General features: G+C 40.1%; 1 protein-coding gene across 2 annotated transcripts in view; it reads right to left on the bottom strand.

The window, feature by feature from the left end:
- Nucleotides 1–10019: 10019 nt before the first annotated feature.
- The window catches only part of LOC110966254 (mediator complex subunit 13L), a 94552-nt gene continuing 81173 nt past the window's right edge, over nt 10020–23398 (bottom strand). Inside the window, exons 14-31 of one of the 2 annotated variants that reach the window (XM_022215562.2) lie at nt 23060–23156; nt 22657–22874; nt 20597–20775; nt 19379–20307; nt 19029–19208; nt 18678–18907; nt 18395–18593; nt 17985–18270; nt 17633–17885; nt 17349–17537; nt 17015–17238; nt 16750–16892; nt 15610–15768; nt 14550–14714; nt 14251–14414; nt 12290–12454; nt 12034–12143; nt 10020–11877 (exon numbers count right to left, since the gene is read on the bottom strand). In XM_022215562.2, the coding sequence (XP_022071254.2) occupies nt 11745–11877; nt 12034–12143; nt 12290–12454; nt 14251–14414; nt 14550–14714; nt 15610–15768; nt 16750–16892; nt 17015–17238; nt 17349–17537; nt 17633–17885; nt 17985–18270; nt 18395–18593; nt 18678–18907; nt 19029–19208; nt 19379–20307; nt 20597–20775; nt 22657–22874; nt 23060–23156 (4023 nt within the window). In that variant the 3' untranslated portion in view covers nt 10020–11744. The remainder of the gene's footprint in view (nt 11878–12033; nt 12144–12289; nt 12455–14250; nt 14415–14549; nt 14715–15609; nt 15769–16749; nt 16893–17014; nt 17239–17348; nt 17538–17632; nt 17886–17984; nt 18271–18394; nt 18594–18677; nt 18908–19028; nt 19209–19378; nt 20308–20596; nt 20776–22656; nt 22875–23059; nt 23157–23398) is intronic. The other variant, XM_022215572.2, reaches the window with a different exon arrangement.

Below are 23398 nucleotides of genomic sequence, written 5' to 3'. Positions count from 1 at the left end.
AATATGTAAATTGGCACTATAAATAATAATGAAAATAATAAAATTAATAATTTAGGACGTGGATAAAATCAAAAGTTCACAGATTTAGAAATGTAAAATTCTAAAAAAAAAAAAAAAAAGAAAGAAAAGAAAGAAAAAGGATTTTCACTTCCTACCAACATTTCTACCAGAGGAACAAGTCTATACATAGCTTGAACAGTGGCGGATCTTCTGTGGGGGCTCGAGGGGGCAGTGCCCCCCCCCGTGATCTGATTGGCCACCCCTTGTGCCCCACAAAAGATACTGTGTGCTGCACATATAAGCAGTACGTCTGCAAAGTCCATGCACACACACTTTTTACTGTCCGACATGAGATAATTAGAGTTTAAAATTTTCTTCATACTTTTGTTTTGCATCTATTATTTTATTTTATTCTTATTATTGTTCTAGGTTATGCACCTTGTGGGTGAGAACAATGATTCAAAAGATGTGAGAAGACGAGTATTTTGTAGTTGAGTTTTGTAATTCTCCATTCCATTGTACAGTATACAGGGCGCTGTTGTTTCCCTTCAAAAATGCATTTCAAGCTACTTTCTGCACATTTCTGGTACTTTCTTAGAGATAGAAGTACTATTTCTTGCAAAACAAATAATGTTTACACCTATGCAGCACCTTTAGCAGCAGTGATAGTGATAAAAATCCTCTACTTTAGTAATGTGTGATGCACATAGCTCAGTGGGTAGAGTGGCCATCTCACAACTGGAGGGTTGTGGTTCAATCCCCTGGCCTGTTGTGTTCATGTTGAGGTGTCCCTGAGCAAGACACCTAACACCAAATTGCTCCTGATGAGCTGTGGTTAGTACCTTGCATGGCAGCTTCCCCCATCAGTATGTGATTTGCAATTTTGATGTACTTGTTGCTATGACAAATAAAGATCTATCTATTAAATACAGTCCTTCGCCCTCTGAAGAGAGAAAGGTTGTTTCTTCATGTAAAATTGATTTTCTTGTTGAAAATTCAATTAAGCTGCTCTATTTTAGAGGTTTAATGGAGGCAGGTCATTTTTGACCCTGAGGACAAGGGGAGTGCACAGGCTCTGAAGACAACACAAGGGTTAAAACCCAAGAACAAACCACAGTAGCACCCTAAACTAAAACTACCAGTGGGTTCTTGTTTTCCTTTCTGAACAATTCAGAGGTCCTTCTCTATCTCCCCACACATCCACCAACCACTGGAACACATCTCCAAAGTTCTGCTGAAGCTCAGATTCCCCTCAGAAGAAGTGCCACCAGATGAAGGAGCCTTTCGAGAGGCAGCTGGCATCGTGATTGGATGGTACTTTGGTCTGATCCAATCCAGCTTCAGCTCCAGAGACGGCAGGCGGAATGAAGGTATGCAGCTGAGTACAATCCAGAAAACAACAGAGGAGGAGTGAGATAATAAATCCATTTAAAAATGGTGCTACTTTGGCTCTGAACCTTTATCTACCTGTGGTTGCTCTGTCTTCTGGAGTGATTTGATTGGTTATACGTCACAAATAAAACTCCTTTAACTTAACATCTGTAAACAAAGAAACGTATCAAAAAAGTTTTCTGTTGGAGTTTGTGTTCTTCTAAGTTCAACTCCAAAATTTTAAATACTTTCATTTACTGAAAATTAATATCTCCTCCAAATGTCTCACTAATAATCATTATCAGCCTTAAAAACCCACAAAACACCCCTCTATACTCGACCACACTTAGTACAGTCCGGTTCCCCCTTCTATAAATCTGTTTGGAATCTTCCACTTCCTGTTTGTCAAAGTGGCCTTCTACATGGACGGATTTTGTTCGAGCTCATGCAACAAACATTTTGGGTAACTGCACTAATATGGATGGATGACACTGAATTAGAGTCTGTTTTAATGAGACTGAGTTCAGCTGTGTAGCTCTGTCAAAAAATAGGAAATCATTTCTCAGAATTCACCGAGAAAAGTCTGAAATGTTTGCTAGGTTAGCGTCCCACATGTTCTTTGGCTCAGCTAAAGCTAACTCTCTCCAACTTCTGGATCTCTGGAGTTGCTTGTTGTTCAAACATCTTGCTAGAGGTGCTGAAGCTCAGAAAGTCTGAGATGTTTGTTCAAAATAAGCTCATTCTCAAGTCTGATCTGAACTGTCCTCTTTTGTTTGAACTTTCCCTAAACTTAGGAGTTGATGACAGAGCAGCACATCCAGACTCAGTCTCATTTATGTAGAGATTAAACTTCAGTGTCATTCATTGATGGTAAAGTGCAGTTTTTAAGATGTTTGTAGAACATGCTCCCGACCAAACCAGTCCAGGTGGAAGACGATGTGAAGAGAAGCTCCAGAGGATGAATATCACACATTTACGTTGGAAATAAATGCCCTTTAATTAGACATTGTCATGCAAAAGTTGGATTTCTGTTTAATGATGTTCAAATCTTTGTTGAGTGTTTTGTTGATATTGGTTTCTAAATGTTTTCTGACACTCAGCCCCAAAGATTAAAACTTTCTACGGCTCACAAGCTGCAACAGTTCACACATTATCAACTATCTTTCTGACTAAACTAAGATAAAATGTGAAAAACTGCCTGATTCCTGCATCATGAATGTAAATCTTTTTGGTTTTTATGACAGTAAACTGAATATATTTGTGTTTGACATTTTATAAACCAAAACAAGAAATGAATTACTGGAGAAAACAACAGATAAATGGACAAAGAAAATGTGTTTTCCAACATATATGGCATTTTAAATTCAATTTTATTTATATAACGCCAATTACAGGTCAAATTGTCTCAAGACGCTTTATTTTTATATTTTTTGTCATATTTATTATATGACAAAGTAAGAAATGTAAACCTCTTGACTAATCCATTTTTATTTGGTTTATTAGAGACTAATCAACAAAATAACTTTCTCCACTAAAACTAATAAACATGAAGTCAAATAGAACAGTTTTAAATACTGCAGTCCTTGATCACAACGACGAAAATAAAGTTTGTCAACAAAAACTAAATCTGCTGGTGGATTCCATGAGTCCTAATAGATGATAATTAAGTCTGATACTAAAGGTTTGTGGTGCTAAAAATCTCAAAGTAAAGATATCAAGTTGAACCTCTGGATGGAGGCTGATAAAAGTTGACCTTCCTTCATTTCTCTGGAGCGGACTCCATGGATTTTAGGGATGCTGGTTAAAGACCTGCTCTTCTAGTCGTCTTCCTTCTAGTCACTGTAAAAAGTCACTCCATCCTTGTCAACTTCAACAACTCTTCATGACAACTTCTGCCTCTGACCTGGTGGAAACTCCAGAAACTCAGGAAAACTAGTCGAGACTCGGATTTTCGAAAAACTCGTCGGGTGGGGGAAGGTTTGGTGGGAGGCCGCCACCCACCTCCCCTCCTACTCTCCGCCCTGACTCCGCCTTGGCTCCACCCATGTGGTCACTTTATTAGGTACAGAAACTACGATGTCAAAGGGACAACAAGTTTAGTTCTTTTTATCTGATCTGTAGCTCAGTGAGTTAAGGATGTGCCTAATGAGCTATAGGTTGCTGGTTCAAGACCAGATTTTCCTTAAATTTTTGAAAAACTTAAGACAAAGACAAATGCTGGTGGTAGGACTTGATCCTGCTACCTTCCACTCAGTAGTCTCTCTTCTTATCCCCCTGAGCTACTTGCTCAGATAGAAATTCTTCTTTTTTGAGCATTTATCATCTATTTTTTGTTGTTTTCGAGTTTTTTTTAAACTCGAGTCTTGACTCGACCGTTTTTCTCAGGAGGTTGGACTTCAGCCTTTGTGCTGGAGGGTTGAACCCTCAGTTCCAAGACTTTCCAAAGCCTCCACACCTCCCGAGTCCTCAGGACCTGAGCTTTCACACAGTCTGAGGGCTGAAATTTTCTAAGTCCCACAGTAGATCTCTGTTAGATTGAACCTTTAGACAGTTTGAGGACTGAAATTTTCTAAGTCTCACAGTAGATTTCTGTTAGTTTGAACCTTTAGACAGTCTAAGGACTGAAATCTTCTAAGTTCCTGAGTAGTTTATTGTTAGTTTGAACCTTTCGACAGTCTAAGGACTGAAGTTTTAAATGTTTGTCAGTATTCTCTGTTAGTTTGAACTGTCTGGTTAGAAGCCTTAAAACTTGTGGCCATGAGTCTTGATTTCACATTTAGACCTATCGATCTGAGTTCTTCTCAGACCTTTACCTGTGGATTCTTTAGAAATCCTGAACAAACTTTGATTCTCTTCATTGAACAGTAAAGTTTGTGGAGATCAGAAGGTAACATTAGTTTGATCGATGCCTTCAACTACTGTAGACTTTATCTGGAAAGCAGTTTTCTGAAATGAGCTCTTAGTAAATCTGTCCACAGTCAAACCAAGAACATAGAAAGAGGAAATGTTTGAAGAAACAACTTGATGTTGTCATTTGAGACTAGAAAACACTTTAAGACCTTTATCTCTTTTTGCTCTTTTTGATCGTTTTATCGTCTCTTCTGTTTAATTTGATCTTCTAAAGTCTAACTGGTGTCTTTTCAAATGTTTTGTCTTTAGTTTGATTCTTCTTAAATGTTTAGTTTTGATCTTTTCTCACCTTTTATTCTTTTCTAATGTCTGATTTGATTTTGAAATGCTTTGTTTTTTTAATATTTAATTGTTGTTTTTTTTCAAATGTTTTATCAGCTTGTTTGAAAATTTTCCTTTTCTTTCCCAGTGTTTAATTTTTAAATTAAATCTTTGTTAAGGTTTTGCTCTTTAAATGTTTTACCACCTTTTAATGTTTAATTTTCTTTTAAGCGCTTCATTGTATTTTTTGTATAATTCCTATTTAAAGTTTTATTGTCTTTAAGATTTACTTTTCTAATTAAACATTCAAGTTTTTAAGTAAATGCTTTTTCTTTTTAAAGGTTTAATAATCTAATTAAATGTTCTGCATTTTTAAAATGTCTAATATTCTTGTTTAATTGTATTTTTAAATGTTTAATTATCTAAAATATTTTATCTTTAATGTTTAATATTGTTTGAAAAGTTTTGTTTAATTATCTAATTACATATTTTGTCTATTTAATTTAATGATAAAATTTTCTATTTAAGAGTTTTATTGTGTTAAATGTTTTTTTCTTTGATTTAATTGCTCTATTTTTAATGTAGTTTATTTCTTTATTTTTTTTCCTGTCAAGGATTCTTATTCGGAATAGTTGAGAATAATAAACCTTGAAAATGAAACAAACCCTTAAATCACAATAAAAATACTTGTGTTGTCACAATCATGAGTTAGTCAATTATTCAGTTTATCAATTCAACTTTATTTAGAACCTTTCACACAGATGACAAAACTACACAAGCAAAGAGAAAGAACTGCTAAAACTATGATTGAAACTCAAACATTTTTAAAAAAAGAAAACATGATAATAAAATCTGTTGTGTCCAGGGGATGGAGGGAGTTTATTGAAGTCTTCTTGGGCTCACACGGTAAATCATTTAAAATAGAAACTTGATATTCAGTCCAAGGAAACTGCAGAGTGACAGAAGAACCAACAATATCTCCCGTTTTCTCCTTTATGGAGTCGACTCTTCTGGTGCTTTCAGACCAAAGAACTACAGACTCTTCGCAACCTGCTCAAACTCTTGGTACAGGACCTCACCACACGGATCAAGAAGGTTTCCTTCTCATTTCTACTCTGAAGCTCATCTTCTCCTGCTCAAACTGCTGTCAAATGTTTCTGCTGCTCTAAAGTCTGGTCTCCAGAACTTCCTAAAAACTAAGTCTCTTCTGCTGCAGGTTGCTTTGTAGAACTGTTACAGAAAACCTCACTAAACCACATGGAGGGGCCTCAAGATAGTCGTCCAAATGAAACCGTACAAAAACCAAACTAGCACAACCCAAACGCTAAAGTCTCCTGCAGCCTACCAAAGAACCTCTTTAAACAGACAATCAGGACAGGAACTCTTTCCTTCTGGACAACCAACATTGGTTCACAAACAAGAATACAGAACGTGTCTGAAAAAATGTGATTTTTTCAACATGTGGTAAAAACATGCCATATGATGAAATAATGTAAAGTTGGCCATGAAAAACACTATAGAGCAGTTTTCTTTGAAAAAAAATCAGCATGAATTTTGTTCAAAAAAAGCGCCATAGTATAGTATGTCGAAAAAAATATGATTTTTTCAACATGTGGTAAAAACATGCCATATGATGAAATAATGTTAAGTAGGCCGTGAAAAACACTATAGAGCAGTTTTCTTTGAAAAAAAGAACATCATGAATTTTGTCCAGAAGAATGCCATAGTATAGTATGTCGAAAAAAATGCGCTTTTTTCAACATGTGGTAAGCATGTGACAAGCAGCCACCTGGACAGCCAATAGGAACACAGCTTACTGGAAGTCCAGAGGGCTGGCTTAGTGAAGGAAATTTAGTTAAAAGTTGAAGCGGAAAGTTAACAAAGAAAGTTGAAAACCTTCTGACACCTGAAATCGCCTGAACATGTCGAACTGATGAAATCATGTAAATAAATGTGATTTTTTAAACATGTGGTAAAAACATGCCATATGATGAAATAATGTTAAGTAGGCCATGAAAAACACTATAGAGCAGTTTTCTTTGAAAAAAAATCATCATGAATTTTGTCCAAAAAAAGCGCCATAGTATACTATGTCGAAAAAAATATGATTTTTTCAACATGTGGTAAAAACATGCCATATGATGAAATAATGTAAAGTAGGCCATGAAAAACACTATAGAGCAGTTTTCTTTGAAAAAAAATCATCATGAATTTTGTCCAAAAAAAGCGCCATAGTATACTATGTCGAAAAAAATATGATTTTTTCAACATGTGGTAAAAACATGCCATATGATGAAATAATGTTAAGTAGGCCGTGAAAAACACTATAGAGCAGTTTTCTTTGAAAAAAAAAAATCAGCATGAATTTTGTCAAAAAAAAAAAAACGCCATAGTATACTATGTGGAAAAAATATGATTTTTTCAACATGTGGTAAAAACATGCCATATGATGAAATAATGTTCAGTAGGCCATGAAAAACACTATAGAGCAGTTTTCTTTGAAAAAAAATCATCATGAATTTCGTCCAAAAAAAAGTCATAGTATATACTATGGCGAACAAAATGTGATCAACAACAACTGACATGGAACAGTCCAGGAGACTTTACGGCGATGGCCCAGCAGTGAAGTCTGATCTTTCCACAGAGGGCAGTATTTGAGACAGTCTCACTTTTGATATATCAGTGGACTAAGCTGTTTGTTCTTCACAATAACAGCTGATTCTACTTTCATCCAGTACATATTGCCAGGATGTTAGTTCTTGGGAAATCAAAGTTCCTGGAAGTCTTGATGGAAAAGCATTTTTGCAGGATCTGCCCTGAACCACCCACAGCTCTCACACAGCCCTGAACCCTCCCTGACCTGGCTGGCACATCAGGAGGTCAGACACACATGAGACCCACCACGTTGTCCATCCCCCACATGACCACTGGCTAAAGGCTGCCATGACAGACAGCAGACAGACAGCAGGGTATCCAAACGTGTGTGCCTCCCTCTTCAACCTCAGAAACATCAGCAGCGATACAAGCATCTACAAAGCGGTGTGAAGCTACAACCCACAGCTGCCTCCACTTTAGAGAAGAGAGAGGGCATGTCAAAACAGCACACGGCTCTGCCCTGCCAAAGTCACGCCTGCAAGTGAAGCACTCTCACGGGTCATCTGGAGTGACAGACTGACTGCAGCGCTGCCCCTCCATGCACCTCTGTTCTGTTTGGGTTGTTTTTGCTCCGGACTGGGATACAGAACAGTCAATTCTGTTAAGATACGCATTCACAGGAGCATTTGAATTACACTAGATACGCCAACTGTGTTCTGTGAAGTCCTTGAAGATTGCATAATGAGCAGCCATTTTGGTGAACTCTGAGGTGCACCTATCGTTCCTCTCTTATTATGAAATATTAAGCATTGTCTTCCAGCTGGTGCAACTGCGGGTCAGGCAGCAACATGGCCCTTTTGAACTCCATTAAAATCTTCCATTATGTTTCCTTGAACCCACTGATGGGTGTTTATGTGTGTTTTAGTATATCTCTACCTTAGTTATTGCAATTAAAGTAGTGGTTATCACATTGTAAAAACACAGTGGACTCTGTTGATTTCAGAAACTTAAATACATTTTCACTACATGTAAGTTTAGAGTAAAATGCTACATTATTTTACATTCTGCTTCATGCCAAAAAGCCAGAATTTTAGGGCTTTTTCCCCCGAACAACCTTGTCATCTCATGTGGTGCACTGTTGGCAGAAAAGCGACATAAAATGTAATTGACTTCTAATTGTGTTTGCACTAATGCTATGTCAAACCAGACCCTGGCCTCCTTTGTCCAGTCTGTGGGCCATTTGGCTGCAAAAAAGCACTTGGCAAGCCAGCTAACAGGTGAATGGCCATGGTCTAATAGGCCATCTGTGGAAAACACATTGCAGTCAATTAAGAGTCCACTTCCTCCAGTTGTGATGGCCATTAGACAGCCCCACCACGACAAGTGACTCTTCAGTGGCTTTTACTCTTCAGCTACCCACTCCTTTTCATTCATGGTGTCCTCGAGCTGCCCGTTCCCTCAAAGACTGACTTTTTGTCTAGTTTTGTTGTCCACTAGGCTTTTCTGGGTTCTTTTGAAATGCCGTTTTCCACTCAACGATTTTATGTGACCCTGATGGTCAAATAGAACCTCCTTCACAACCTCTTTTTCTCTCTTTCCCCTCCTACATCACACAAAAGGGGGCATAGCTCTTATCTCCATTCAAGAGGGCATCCTTTAGAACCAGTACATACATGCAATGAACTAATTTAAAAGTCCTTAGTGTTTGTTTGACAAATGCATTTACTATTTTTCATATGGAGCCCTTCACAATTCCACTAAACTGAGGCAGACCTGAAAGCATGCCTGTGGGCTCCCAAAATCTTTCAGCTCCCTGCAGTCTTCATGGTGAGTATAGTTCTGGTTTAATGTGGCACTTGTTCCTTCACGGCCATTGCATTTCCTTTGTCAGTGAATAAGTATATTTAACACTGGACACATGCCAGCTGAGACAGGTAAGGTAGGATAAAGCACTTATTTAATATGACAAAAAAAATATTTACTTTATTGCTCTTTTCTCTGTCCTTTCTGAAGGAATTTAATCAGCTTTTTATGTTTGAAGGCGGGAGCTCAACACACATTAAAAACTGAACTATCTTGTCGAACAGGAAGCGCAAAATCCGAGTGAGAGTCACTCACCTGTATCATTATTTTCATCTGCTCAGTAAACATTGTTCTTCTTCAAAGGTCAGGTATAATTTTTCCCCCACATTCAGTTTTATTCACAATGCAGGCTGCAGTGCTTATTATTAGATGTAATCTCCATGTTGAAAAATGAATGATTTATGGCTTCTGAGTGCTGTGTGATAAAAGGCTTAACCTCCTTGTCATCCAGCTGTCATCCAGAGCTATTAGGACTGTTCGTACCGCACACTTTCTTCCCACTAATTCACCTTTGAGATGTTGCTCAAACTGCAGGAACAACATTCAGCATTTATGTCTCCAAAAAAAAAAAAAAAAGATATAAATTATCATATACCTCATTGACAGTAGCAAGGGAAATTGTTACTCTACTAAATATTTGTCATCCGGCTCAAACTTCAATCTGAATCCCGTATTTAGCAAAGCACAGACAGATTTTCTAACCTTAATGCTGAAAGCTTTTAGACTTTTTATTAGCTCTGTTATGTTACTTAAGTAAAAATAAAGAATTATTATATTTTTATTGTAAAAAAAAACACATATGAATGCAAATTAAGAATGTCTAATCTGAAAGTTTAGCACAAACTATAATTCCTTTATCCCCAAATGCACTTATGTGTTAAGTGCAGTACCTCAGTATATTTATTTCCATTCTAGCAAACATTGGACCACGGGAATAAAGTGACTAAATTGGATGAAAAATATCGACCAGTCAGTGGTTCACAGTTTTTTGTATTAAAAGCAGGACACTGAATACAAAATCATTTTCAAGAGTTTTAATAATTTACTAAAAAAAAGTGTAAAAGTAACAGATCTCTCCCACTAAAGCGGATCTGTTTGATATTCAAAGTGATGACAGATGTAACAAATTTTTGCAAACTTGCCCTTGTCTGTACATTTGTGTATACTCACTTGGCAATTTAAACCTCTTGGCTGTAATTAAATGAGTTCTGCACGGTATACTGTATATCAAAAAGCTCAAAACAACGACGACGACGAAAAAAATACTTTGATATGAATTACTTGAAAATAAACCAACCAGCATGAAATGTACAGCTTGAAGAAACTCCAAAAAACACAGCTGAAAAGTGTATATACAAACATGCTCGGAATCTAACGAAGAGCAGACTGAGGGAAGCTGAGGAGACAGGCCTTTCTGATGGTTTGCTTGACATCATTTAGGAGAGCCAATGAAATAAAGCATCGTTCTTAAATATTTAATAACCTCGCAATACCATGGTCTTTTATTGCCCATTTCAAGTTTGTTTGTTTAGGAGAATAGGAACACTTTATAAATATACAGTATACTGTATCTCCTGCATCAATTTAATTTAACTCATTAAATAAAAAGGTAAAATGTTCAATATCTGTAGAAAATAAAAAGGAGCTAAAATGCATCTTCTTTGATAAATGTTCATAATGTGTCCACTTCTAAAGAGACGGCGCTGGCGACCATCCCCCTTATCATTAAGTGCCTGCTTGGAGAGGTAATATATATTTATGTATATACATATATATATATTCATTTATATATCAAATTCTATGACATGATATAATTTGTATAAATATGGCATCTTTACAATTGCATTAAAATGACAAATTTTATTTCAGATCCCAAGACAATTCATAGTCAATTGGGGGAAAAAAAGGCCTTGTTTAAGTTTCTCGTTTTTCTCGTTTTAAATATTAAAAATAAGTCTCAGTTCTTTGTAAATGTTTGCCTTACATTATAAACAACACTTCTGTCGTGACTGGTAAAACGCTTTCCATTGTGTTCATATCTACAACACTTTGGAAGATGAGGAAAAAAAGTGCCATTATCAAACACGCCCCCCCCCCCCCCCCTTTTTTTTGGGGTGGGTGGGAGGGAGGACGGTTGCCCCTCTCGGAGTAAAGGTAAAAGTTTCAGCAACCGACCGCAAAGTCCCAAGAAGCTAAACAGTGCAGTTCTATACAAAAAAATGTAAAAACATCATCGATGTAACAAAGCCGCGTCATGCCATTTTGCTGGTTGTACAGTATGGAGTTATGTGGCCCGGCACAGATGTCCCTTTAGAGAGTGTCAGAAGAACCACACAGAGCTTCCCCGTAAATGCCATCTACAGACGCTTCAAATGCCACTAAGAAATGCTGCCCATGTGGGACGTAATGCTATTCTGACGGGCGTGGTTGGATAGATACGTCCGTTTCCTTCCATGGAAGCACCAGAACGGGCACAGAACCAGTTGTTGAAGGGGTCATAACTGCGCTGGGTTTTCACGGCTGGCCGACATCATTGTTCCGAGCATTTCACTCTTCTTATTCATTACATTCCAGACATGGGATAGTCTGACTTGCCCTGTCCTTTATTTGCCACTAAATCCATGTCTACCCAAAACAACAGAAGAGCTCTGGTGCTCTCTGGTGGTCAGAAAGAGACGTAGGCACAGAAGAAAAGAAGGGAACCATCAGTCCTTCACTGGAGCTGTCCTCAAAGTCTCACACGGCTAAAGCATGTTCAGGATGGCATTGTACATCTGGATCAGTACAGCCAGGTGGACCGGCAGGCAAGACTGGCGGTCTTGGGTGGCAGGGGTGCACGTCAGCCAAGAGAGGGCATTGTACTGCTCCAATACAAACCTGTGTGTGGAAAAAACACAATAGTATCACAAATGTCTTGATTTTAGAAACATTTAAATGCATTGAATTCCACCGGTTTATCCTTTGAAAAACCCAACTTGATTTCTTTAATCACAGTAGCGTGATTCAGCGGCATTGTTTATTTTAGTATTTTACCTGAGCACATCAGAGGTGGTCTTTGAGTCTAAGGGGTGAGGGGTCCTCTTAGTCTTTTCTGACACCATCTCATCTGACTGTGCTATGGAGATGTGGTGGTGGAGAGAGGCCTGCAGTGAAGAAACACAGGGCACAGTGTAAAAGATCGAAAAGGCTTTTATGCTTCTTAGAAGTTTAACCAAAGTTTCGCTCTCCATCTTCCATCACACAAGCTTGAGATCCATTCTGACCCGTGCATGCAGTGTGTTTTGCGTACCTTGAGGAAGAGTGGACACTGGCTCTCCGCCTGAGGGCAGGAGGCCCAGAACCAGTGAGGAAGTCCGTTCGCTTGAGCAGTGGAGACGTAGTAGCCCAGAGCCAGCGGCTGCTGCTTAAGCTCCTCTGGGGGATTGTCTCTGGACAACAAGCGCTCTCCCTGGCTCTACAGATGCAGGAGAAGGCCAGAAAATAATTACACACTGTATTGTTATGGCTTGTATCATTTATTCATCCATCTACAGCCTGTGTTTCCAAGGATTTACACCAGCGACTATACAGCCATGGCCATAAGTTTGGACACAAGTATCATGACGCTTGTGAATCTTAGAAAATACCACAAAATTGTCACTTACAATACAGTACACAACTCCTGAGAACTATATTAAGTTTCATATTTAAAGAAAACATCAAAAGAGTTTGGTGTCATTTTGTTATTCTTACCAAATTCGGTTGTGAAAGTACTGCTTTTTTTTTGTTATTTTCTTCTAATATTATGTTTTGGGAACAAAGTTGTTCCAATTGTTGGAATTTATTGATAATATTATATCCCTTGTTGATTTGTTGACTAATTAAACTGGTGCTGTCAAAAAATATTAGTTATGTTCTGTAATAGACATCAAAACAGACATAGTAAGTCATGCTGTGTCCAAACTTATGGCCATGGCTGTAGCTGTCTTTTATAAGCAATATTCTATTAATCTTTAACGTTCATGGTCCTGCATGAAAAGCTTGAAAATAACACAGATTAAAGTAGTTATTGAAATTAATAATATTGCATACTTATATCATTTTAGAGGGCCGTTTCTCTCCACTGTTGCAAACATAATATGGAACAATAAAATTTAAAAAAAAGCTTGCTTAGAAAGGATCTGGATAAACCTTGGATTTGTTAGGTTTCATGTATATATTTGTTTCGTCATAACGTATGCTAAATTAAGCTAAATTAGCCGTTTTAATCTCGAGAATCAACTAAACACTGTAGGGCCTTAGCCTTAGGTAAAGTTGTATTTTCTATACGTTTTTGGTAAGATTTTGATTCGTATTATCAAAATACTCAGGCATATTCAATCTACCAACCCTTATTTTCCACTGAAGAACACTTTTTTATTGCTTTAAATGTGCTATATGAATGACTTTACTTGTCTAGATATATTAAAAGAAATCTCTTGCACATACACTGTAGTTTAGCGATTGCCACAGCAGATCTGTTTTTCATTTGTCATCCCCAGTTTAGAGTTCTTGAACACAGAACTACTTCATGTCAAATCAGGCGTTTCTAGGTTTGATTATGTAATATTTGACCATAATCTTTTACTATAGTAACATCATGCTTAAAGCTCCAACAACCCCATTTGAATGGGAAAAATACTGGTGTTAACCAACAAATGTTCCAGTGTTTTTCTTCAGTGTCAAGCTATAGAAGAACAACTAATGCATCTTCATGTTTCCATACAGGTCAGTGTAGCAGTGATGTATGCAGTACAAGCAGCTAACATGAGTTCTCCTGTACAGTCATACTTTACCTTAATTGTTCCCACAGTTTGTCAGCAAGTTGTCAGTACTATCTGAAATGTGGCGCAACATTGCTTGTCATCACGTCTGTTCTCTTGCCTTCGAGACAAATTCCTTTACATCATTTATACCTGGCAAATGTACAATTCTGTAACTAAAGGCTGCAGAGGAGGAGTTCCCATGCTTCTAAGTACGAAGTCAAACCTGACCTGAAGAGGTACCATTTTCCTTCCATCAAAATACCACTGTAATAATTAGGTACCTATAGCAGAAAAATGATTGTGGTCTATCGGTGTTCATAGCTTCTCAGTTCCGATAACGAGCTTATTGATGGGTGGAAGTGCAGCAAGTTCTGCGAGGGCATGTCAGTGTTCTCCTTTTAGTTTCAGGATGTCTTTTGTTTTGAGCCACTGTATGATTACTTCTTTCCACTGACGCCTGACTCACCCGGGTGTGCTGGAAATGCGATCCCATTCCCATCCCGGATGGAGAGCCAGGCGAGGGCACAGGAGAGGTGTTGGGGGAGGGGTGAAGGTTCCCTGTGATCAGCATCATGTCATGGCCAATGTCATTCTCCAGTTCATCAGGAAAGGGAAGATCGAACATGTCGTCTAAGGGAAGTAACAGAGAAATTTGATTTAAGGGGATTTTGAAAGCAATCTTCTAGTACAAAGATGCCACCTGTTGGTACAAAATTATATTACATTTATACAAGTTTATCTACAGTACGTCTCAAGGCACGTTACCATTATTGTCCTCTGTAGGGTAGGAGCTGGGTGCCAGCTGGGTAGTGGCAGAAGTTGGGAAGACTAGAATGTGTGTACAGGAAGCATCCTGAGGTGTGTTGAGCTGTGAAGTCTGCAGGTTTAAAGCAGTACTGCGGCCAAACACTGAGCCCATCGTCACTGCATCTGCAAACACAGGGACAGAAAAGTTGAGGTTGTGTATTTACACACTACAAATGCGTTAATGTTCATTCAAATTAACTGTAAAATTGAAATTGGTCAACACATCAACTGGAATTTACCACGACTCTTTACAATTTTGTGTGTAACATATTTGACACCATTTATCAGAGCAAGTAACTGTTAAAAACAGGAAGATGCGTCAGATTTTGCACATGTGACTTTTGGCTTTGTCTGGAAAACTACTTAACTTTAAGCTTAAAATCGCTGTTCTGCATGTTTGATCTGTCAAAAACAAACTATTCTTTGCTCCTTGCCACCAACAAGACTCTATGACTGACTCAGCTGTGGCTAATTCTGGGACTTTTTGGCTAAACTTGGTTGAACTGCAGGGTGTGCTCACACAGAGCTGATAGGACACACGTATAGAACGCAAAATAAAAATCTGAGCAGTAAAATACCTGCAGTGTCTAGAGTTCGTTCTAGTAATGGTTACACCTGTGGGCACTTGGTAAAATGTTGTACATGCTGATTCTAGGTTTATACAAATTTTGTAAAATATTGAAAGAAATTCAGTTGTTTTTTTATATTCTATGATTTTATTGATGGTTTACAGTTTTCTTTACTCCTGGCAATGGTTGTTTTCATAGATGTGCACAACTTTATATTGCAGTTAAAAATGTGCCCACAGTGGGTAAAAATGTGACAGAAGCAGAAACACAGAGGCTTGATTTAAGTCTCAATTCTATCACTGTTATGTAATTTTGAAGCAAAACAACATGACGCCTTTGCATTCCAAAACCCAGCTTTGTGAATATTACTTATAAAGACAGACATCCCCACTGTCAGTGCTATTATGTTACTGCTGTCCTCTAAGAGCCAAACTGGAAGTGGAACTTACCAGGCATGATCACAAAGGAACCCTGTGGCTCCATGGCAACCAGGCAGGCACTGAGGATGCTGGGAGAGTCAGCAGCTGAGATCCCACACATACGACAAGCCTCCCTCAGCTGGCGTCCTATTGAATGGAGGGAATGCTCCCCGAGGAGGGAGCTCCAGTCTAGATGAGAGAAGACAGAGGGTGGGAGGAGAGTGTGTGAGAGGTTGAACAAAATATATTTTAAGAAAGAGAGTTGGATAATGAATCACTTCACAGTTCATTTTATCTCTTAACAAAATTAAATACATGCACCTGTCTGTGCTCAGGATAGTAAGTAATACAAGGGCATATTAGAGAACTAGAAATAAAATATGATGGGCTAAGTGCAAAGAAGAGTTCATTAAATCTGTGCTAAATGAATGGCCCCACTTATCTGTCTTTTCTTAAAGCAAGATAACGAGTGAATAAGAAAGTGCCGTGCCACTTTTTAAAAGAATTGCAGGAGTCACAGCATCCTTTGAATAGATGATTACATGCACAGATGTTTAAGGACCGAAGGACAAGGAGCTAACGTTGTACTCAATGCACGCTCACTACTTTTGAGTTTTTCCACAAATGCACTTGGGAGAACAAAGTGATGACAAAGATCCACAGGAAGAGTACATATCATTAGAAAGTACAGGGTGTTCCAAAAAAATCTGACATCATTTGATCACCTAATAATCTGTTTAAAATATGTTTGCCCTTTTTGCTCAAAAATTTTTTTATTTTTCTGCCTTCACGAATAGACATGCCGTTTACAGCAACAGAAAAGGTGTTCTGTGTATTAAAGTAAGCCAAAACTCAGTCAAATGTGAATGTGCAATGTGAATTTGTCAGAAAATTTCATAAACAAGCGCCAACAGCAAAGCAGGTTTAGACGTGGCATTTACCAATGACGTGGACAAATTACCATCAAAGTACCATCCCCCCGGAATTTTACATTTGAAATTTGTAGAATAAAACATTTTATTTCAAAAATAAATCCTATTAAGTATAATTTCTACTGACCGTGTAGTCACTCCAATATGGACATCTCAAGTGATGTCAATTTTTTTGTTACACCCTGTTTATTTTACTCAACAAAACAGGCAAAGTTTCTTGAATATTTCTCTCACTTACCTTTCAACTCCCCATGCCCCAGTCTGCCTAATCGACCAATAACAATCCTCCACGGCAGTGAGGTCATCTGAATGATGCCAATACACCACTCCCACAGCTTCTGTAGTCCCATCTTCCTGGCCGATACTTTGGGACGCCGTGCTCTGAAGTGCCAAAAAGCAGCGAGAAAATAAAGAGATCAGATCATTATCTCAAACAAAACTGAGATTTTTACAGAAAGTAACACTTTGAAGTACAGCTCTTCACACAAACTACAATTTCTCACCTGTTGGGTACATCAATGTTGATGATGCAGGTCTCCAGGAGCTCTCCCTGCTGGTCAGTGCAGGACACCAAGATCCAGCGCTGGTCATGTGACAGGCAATATCCTACAAAGAGCACGTTGTATTTGGGAGGGAGCTCGGCCCATATCTCTCCCGGTTCTGGCTGCTTGGGACGAGTCGGACCGAGGATAAACGGTGGGGAGTACAGCTGCAGTGGGCTGGGATGCTGAAGGACACATGATACAGGAATGAGAGAGTATATAGCAGTTATTTCATATTTAAGAACATGTGAAAACTTGCTGACAATCTAACACATCTGTGAATTTGCATGCCCACCTCTGGACTCTTAAGTACCGAATTGACAGTGGACACGGGGCCAAAGCCAGTCAGGGATTTGATGTGTGTTTGCTGGGGTAGCAGACGTCTGCACTGGGAGTAACAAGAGAAAGCCAGGGAGCGAAGGTGTTGCAGGTACAAATGGCTCTCTCCACTAGCTGGCTGGAGAAGATACTGGCATGGCACCACCTAAAATAAAGACAAATGGCAGAAAGAAATGATGCTGATGATGACAAATGAGTTGTGTTTAATCATGCCAGTATAACTCAAAGTACTTTTCCTACCTGTAGCACCAGTGCAGGTCTCATTGTCTCAGGCAAAGTCTGTAGCATCTCTGTGTAGCAGCGGAGAAGTCCCAGTAGCCAAACAGTACCCGACTCTACCTCGTCGCCCTCTTCCTCCTCTCCCCCTTCATTTCTCGCTCCACTCGAGCTCAGAAAAGCATCCACAATGTAAATAACAACAGCTGGTGGGTTAGCGTGGCTGTCCATCGAGTCGGCTACAGTGGGGATGCCAATTCTGGATTGCTCGGCCAGGCTGAAAAAAAAGAGCAAAAGAAAAAAGAAGTTGCGCTAATCGTTTTGGTTCAAATGTGTGGAGCAATCTGTAGTGAGGTCATTTCTTAGTCGGCCTTACAGCTCAGGGTTTTCTGCTGGTGTGTTGGCTGGTGGTGTAGCACTAGGAGGCCCTTTAGAATCGCTGGTTCCTCCCTGGGCGGTCTCCCCTGTCTGGCCCGAGGATGCACCAGTCGGGGTCGAAGCATTTGCTGCACTGACAGCAGCTGAAGATTGTTCTCCATCAGCAGCCCAAGCTTGAGGCTGCCCAGAGGAGGCAGAGGCTGAGGAAGTGTTGTTTACTGGAGGCTGGACTTTGGGAGGCAACAGGAGACTGCTATCCAAAGGCAGGGCTGAGAGCTGGGGGCCTGGGGGAGAGAAAATTTTGTCTTATTAATATTTTGTTAACCTTTTATCAATTTCCACACTGCTAATTAACAACACAGAGATTAGATTAGATTAGATTAGATTAGTCGGTTCATTTGTCCTCACCTAGCTGCTGCCTGCAGGCATAAGCATAGAGTTTAAGCTTGCTGAGGTTATCAGTGTGCTGCTGTCCTGCCCAGGGTCCAGTCAACCACTGGTCAACATCCAGCTCCTCCAGCTTTTCTGGCTCCACTTCTTCCCCCACACGCACAAAGCCATCTCTGGACACCTTGGCCAGAGGGCGATGCTTCCCAAGGCGGCACGTCTGGAAAATTTACATTCAAATTCAGAATCTGTACAGAGTTTCAGTGTCGCTTCATCCAAATGTAACTTTGACCATGCCTCCTACCTCATAAACAGCGCTGAGCTCCTGGAAGAAGGCCCGGGCTGCAGCCAGTAGAGAGGGGCTATTAGGGCAGACCACCACATAGGCGACATCCCGCTGCCCCCCATAAGGTTCCAGCAGCAACTTCTCCCAGAAAGGCAACGCCAAGGGAGACAGTGCCAAGAAGTCCCGCTCCCGGTCATAACCCAGTAATACTGTAGGGATGGGCAGGGGCTCTGGTGACTCCTCTGAACCTGAGAAAAAAACAGATTGTGGCATTGTTATTCTGTGCATCATTTTAAAGACATTTACAGTACTTCAAGTACATTCTAAGACAGGCTCATTTGTCTGTTTACAAAGAGCGTATCGGCTCACCGTAGGAGCCTCTTCCAGCCATCTTGTGAAACTGCTGCCAGGTGAGCGGACCCTGAACGTGCTGTATGTTTTCCCAGGTCCGCCCTGTTCTCTTCTTTTGGATGGCATCCTGCAGGAAAGGCTGCAAAGACAGCAGCATACGAACCATATCCTGTGATGACAACATGCTCATATCCACCACTTTGGAGACACAGACACACACACACACACACACACACACACACACACACACAAAAGAAGGAACACATGTTAGCAAGATTCTATGTCCCGAAAACACAAATTTTTCACCAAAAATCAAATCAGATTTTTGTTCTCGTACAGCTGTAACTTAGCACAATCACACTTCTTACCATTAGTGTGAGGCCAGGAATGAAGCGCCGTACTTCTGACAACAGCTAGATCGACTTTCCCTCCTGTGGGGTTGTCCACATACTGCAGCCCCTGCTCCAAAGCGTTGTAACACTCCACACAGGCATCGCTCCCATCTGCCCACTGCTTTTCAGACATCCAGCTTTGGAGGAGTGCCCCCTTGCGGCCGTGACAGGAACAGCTGAGGGGGACATGAAGCGATGCCAGGGACGAGATAGGCTGAGAGCATTGCTCCTGCAGAACGACCATGACCGGTGGAGAGGCTGGGGCAGCATCCTGCGGACGCTTGGCCCTGGAATCCCCCATAGTCGGGTCCCGTCGGCAAAGAGCCAACCGCCTCTCAGCCGCTCTGCCTACTTCTGAAGTCCGACCGTATATATCCAGCTCGTCCTCCAGAAACAGACCTGTGCCGTGGGCCAGCCGCCTGTTCACAATGGCACTGAAGCCACACATACAGCGGTACTGGTCTTCACAAGTGGAATCTGGGATGTAAACCCCCACATCTGCTCCTTTGACATTCATATTGCAGGCACAGATGCAGCAGCTGTCAAAGTTGCGATCCTTGAAGACACTCAGGACGGAGTCTGAGAGCAGAAGGATAGCGTACAGGCTGTGGGCCTCTGGCAGGGACGGTCCTGGCCGAGCCATGGGCTCTACAGAGCTAAGAGGCAAGCTGGTGGAGGGCGTAGAGACCGGTGAGCTAAGCTCAGTACCATCCTGCTTCACTGAACCTTGCCCAGAGCTTGCAGCGTTAATGCCCCGTGGCGTACGTGGGGTCCGTGGGGTGGGCACAGAGAAGCGTGGCGTGGCAGGAGATGGGAGGATGCCAATAGTGGTACTGACAGATGCAGTGGTGGCGCTCATCTGGCCATACTCCTGGTCTGTGAGGGTGTTGACACTGGGAACGTTTCTGGAAAATCCACACATCGAAGAAAGAGAAAACAAATTGTCAGACCAACAAACAAGATTAGCCTAAGGGAGCATCTCTTAAAGGTCATGTAGCTCCTCACACCCAAACAGAGGAAAAACCTTTGACCAACTGACAGTTCCATCCTCAAAGCACTGCGCTCCTTCTAGAGAGAAACCACATGCTCCAACAAACTTTCCTCAAAAATTTTAATAAAACCATTAAAAGGCAACAGCATGATAAAGTTTTACGACTATTTGGTTGCAAAAGCACATAACAGCTGACTACTTACGTGTATCCATCCTTGGCGAAAGCGGTATTCTGGGGATGCATGACCGTAGGGAAATGCTCCATTTTGGGCATGAGGGCCCAGGAAGGGCGGTAGTAACACTGTTCAGGAATCTTAAGGGGTGGTAGACTCTGGCTGGGCAGGCAGGACAGTGGAGCAAACATGGAGGAGCTGATCTGTGGCTGGACAGAGAGGAAAATAGATGATAAGGAGGATTCTCTCAAATGTATCAATGCTACCACAAAACATCTCTCTACTAAGCATTCAATGAGTAACAAAAGACATCAGAAAGCAGGTTTAGAATGAGGTCAATCCAGAATCAGAACCACAAGGTTTTATTGCCAGGTAGGTTTAGTGTTTTAATGCAGTAAAGTGAAGTCTGAGAGATTATTATTGTTTTTGACCAACATATAGTAAACAAACTAGAAGAATCCCATCTGTTTCTGAAAGTGTAACTAATCTGCTGCACATCCTCAGACTATACAGAGCATCTGAATAAAAGACAGTAAACTAAAATCAGTAACATGTTCTTAAATTACAATGCTGCCAATCCCATCAACCCTCTGAAGGTTCTTCTTGTTTCGGGCTCATTTTTCACAGCAACTAAAAGTTCAATGGAAACAGCAAAACCATGGCCAGGAGTAAAGACAACTGCCAATTTCTTTTGAGTGGCATTAAAGCTATAAAGTCATAAATAAATAAAAACAACAGCTACATTTCTTGATTGTTTTCTTGTCTTAATGGAAACAGAATTCATAACACTTTCTAAATGCCAAATAGTCTATATTTTTCTAAAGTATGTTTCAATGCTCTGGAAAAACGGTGACTTTACATAACATTTATATTCTTCTATTTACATTTTTTATTAGTTTCTTTACTTGTCTCCTATTTGTTCTGTGTAAACAAGGCTTGCAGTTAAGCCAAAAAGTCAGAATTTTTGTTACGAGTGTAGGTTGAAGCTCAGTCACTAATGACTTTCAGCTGCACTGAGGAGTGCAAACGTTTCTGTTTTATAATCTCGTCAGTGTAATTTATATTTATCAAAACAAGTAAAATGAAGCACTTTCGATGAAATAGCATGAGTTTCAGCTTAGACTTAGAGAGATTTGTTGGCAGAATGAGGGTTAGGGATAGCAGTTAGGGAGTAATTTAGAGACCATGAAAAAGTTGAAAATCTGACAGTTGAAAATCTCTGTTCTTATTCTGATAATAGTGTAATTTTTTGCATTTTTATGGTGTTGACAGACTTCTCACGAATTTGTACTCCTAGTATTTTCTAACTTCACATGCATGCAAATCCAGTCATCAGTATGCATTTAATTTTTCTAAGGATAAATAATTTCCTGTAAGAGTCCAGCACTTTACATTGTCGTAAACATCTTTCACATTTGGAGCTCTTGTGAGTATTTCCAGCACGAAGATTGTTTAGTGAGATTAACTCAAAATAAACTGCGGTGTCTAAGTCCATTTTAATGTAATAACACGACGGTCCCTGTGGCTCACTGATGTGTGTTTAACTGGAGCTCGACCGCACAGTAGAATAAACTCTGCTTTGACGTGTTATGTTGACGCGCTGTGTTTGGCAGTTTTGACAACTCATCTATCATGACGTTACTTAGAAGCAGTTAACTGATATCAGACTGAACATTTTAGTCCTGCTTGTATGTGTTCAGACATTGAGTTGTTTAGAGCAACTTGTTTGTGTTAACAAGCAAATGCACCTCAAAGTGACTGAGTGCATTCTACTATAATTACCATTTCCCAGCTCACAAAGCCTGCAGTCAGTGCAGATGTTTGACTCGCAGCACAGAGAGCTAATTAGCAAACTAAAGGTATTAGAGAAACAATTCCAACATGTGGGAGCCTGACCAGCTGCTCAGTATCTAGCTGCCAGTCAGCTAACAAGTCCATGCATCAACTTCCTCTAAATGTCAAAATGTTTAGTGGATTTAAGCAATTTATGAAAGTATCATTCCCTTGCTTTCATGCATTTTTTTTGCTTTCTCCTTCAATGCATGTTACACAAAGTTAGACATCCTGATATATATTCTACTGTTCCTCACCTTGATGTCATCCTGCCTGGGACTGACCATCCCCTCCTCCATCTCCATCCTGTATTCAGTGAGCTGGTTGGAGGCGAATGACGGCAGGTGGTCAGCCGTTCCGCTGGGTGCAGGGGGCTCCTGACTCGGGGTGTCACGATACGTCATGATGGGAGAGAAGGCTGGGTGCTGCTCTAGAGAAGGCGGGGTGGGAAACATCCGCTGGAGATCTGCTACTGCTGAAAGGAGACAGGAACAGAGGAAGAGATAAAGGAGAGGAGGAGCAGAGTAGTTACAGATGTTTAATGGATTTCAATTATAAAGGCACATACATGTTAATTACATCACCTATACATAAAACTGCATTTAGATACCACTTGTGTATATTTCAGGGAGATTTGAGGACTAAATGCTCATCACTCACTCGATGGATATGGTACTGCAACTCTCCCTTCTTTCCCAAGAGGGCGATCTTCTGCTGACACTGGTACCTTGGTTGAGTGCTGGTTTGGATAAACAGTCTACAAAATATTCCACAAAGGATCAGGGGGTCAGTTTTATTTATTCATTATGCAATATTTTGTGCTCCATAACAGTGGAACATAACACATTATGCATAATGAGAATTACACCTGATATTGGTGTCACTGAAATGGTGCGTTCAAATTTTTAACCCTCTGAACCCTGCTATCAGATTTGAAAGGCATATAATGTTATTTGTTTGTTTTTAATCGCCCAAATTACACCATTTATGGGAACCAGA

This window comes from Acanthochromis polyacanthus, chromosome 18 (genome assembly GCF_021347895.1).
Source record: "Acanthochromis polyacanthus isolate Apoly-LR-REF ecotype Palm Island chromosome 18, KAUST_Apoly_ChrSc, whole genome shotgun sequence".
NCBI lineage: Eukaryota > Metazoa > Chordata > Actinopteri > Pomacentridae > Acanthochromis > Acanthochromis polyacanthus.
Note: the sequence above shows the minus strand (reverse complement) of the source record. Positions and strands in the feature narration are given on the sequence as shown.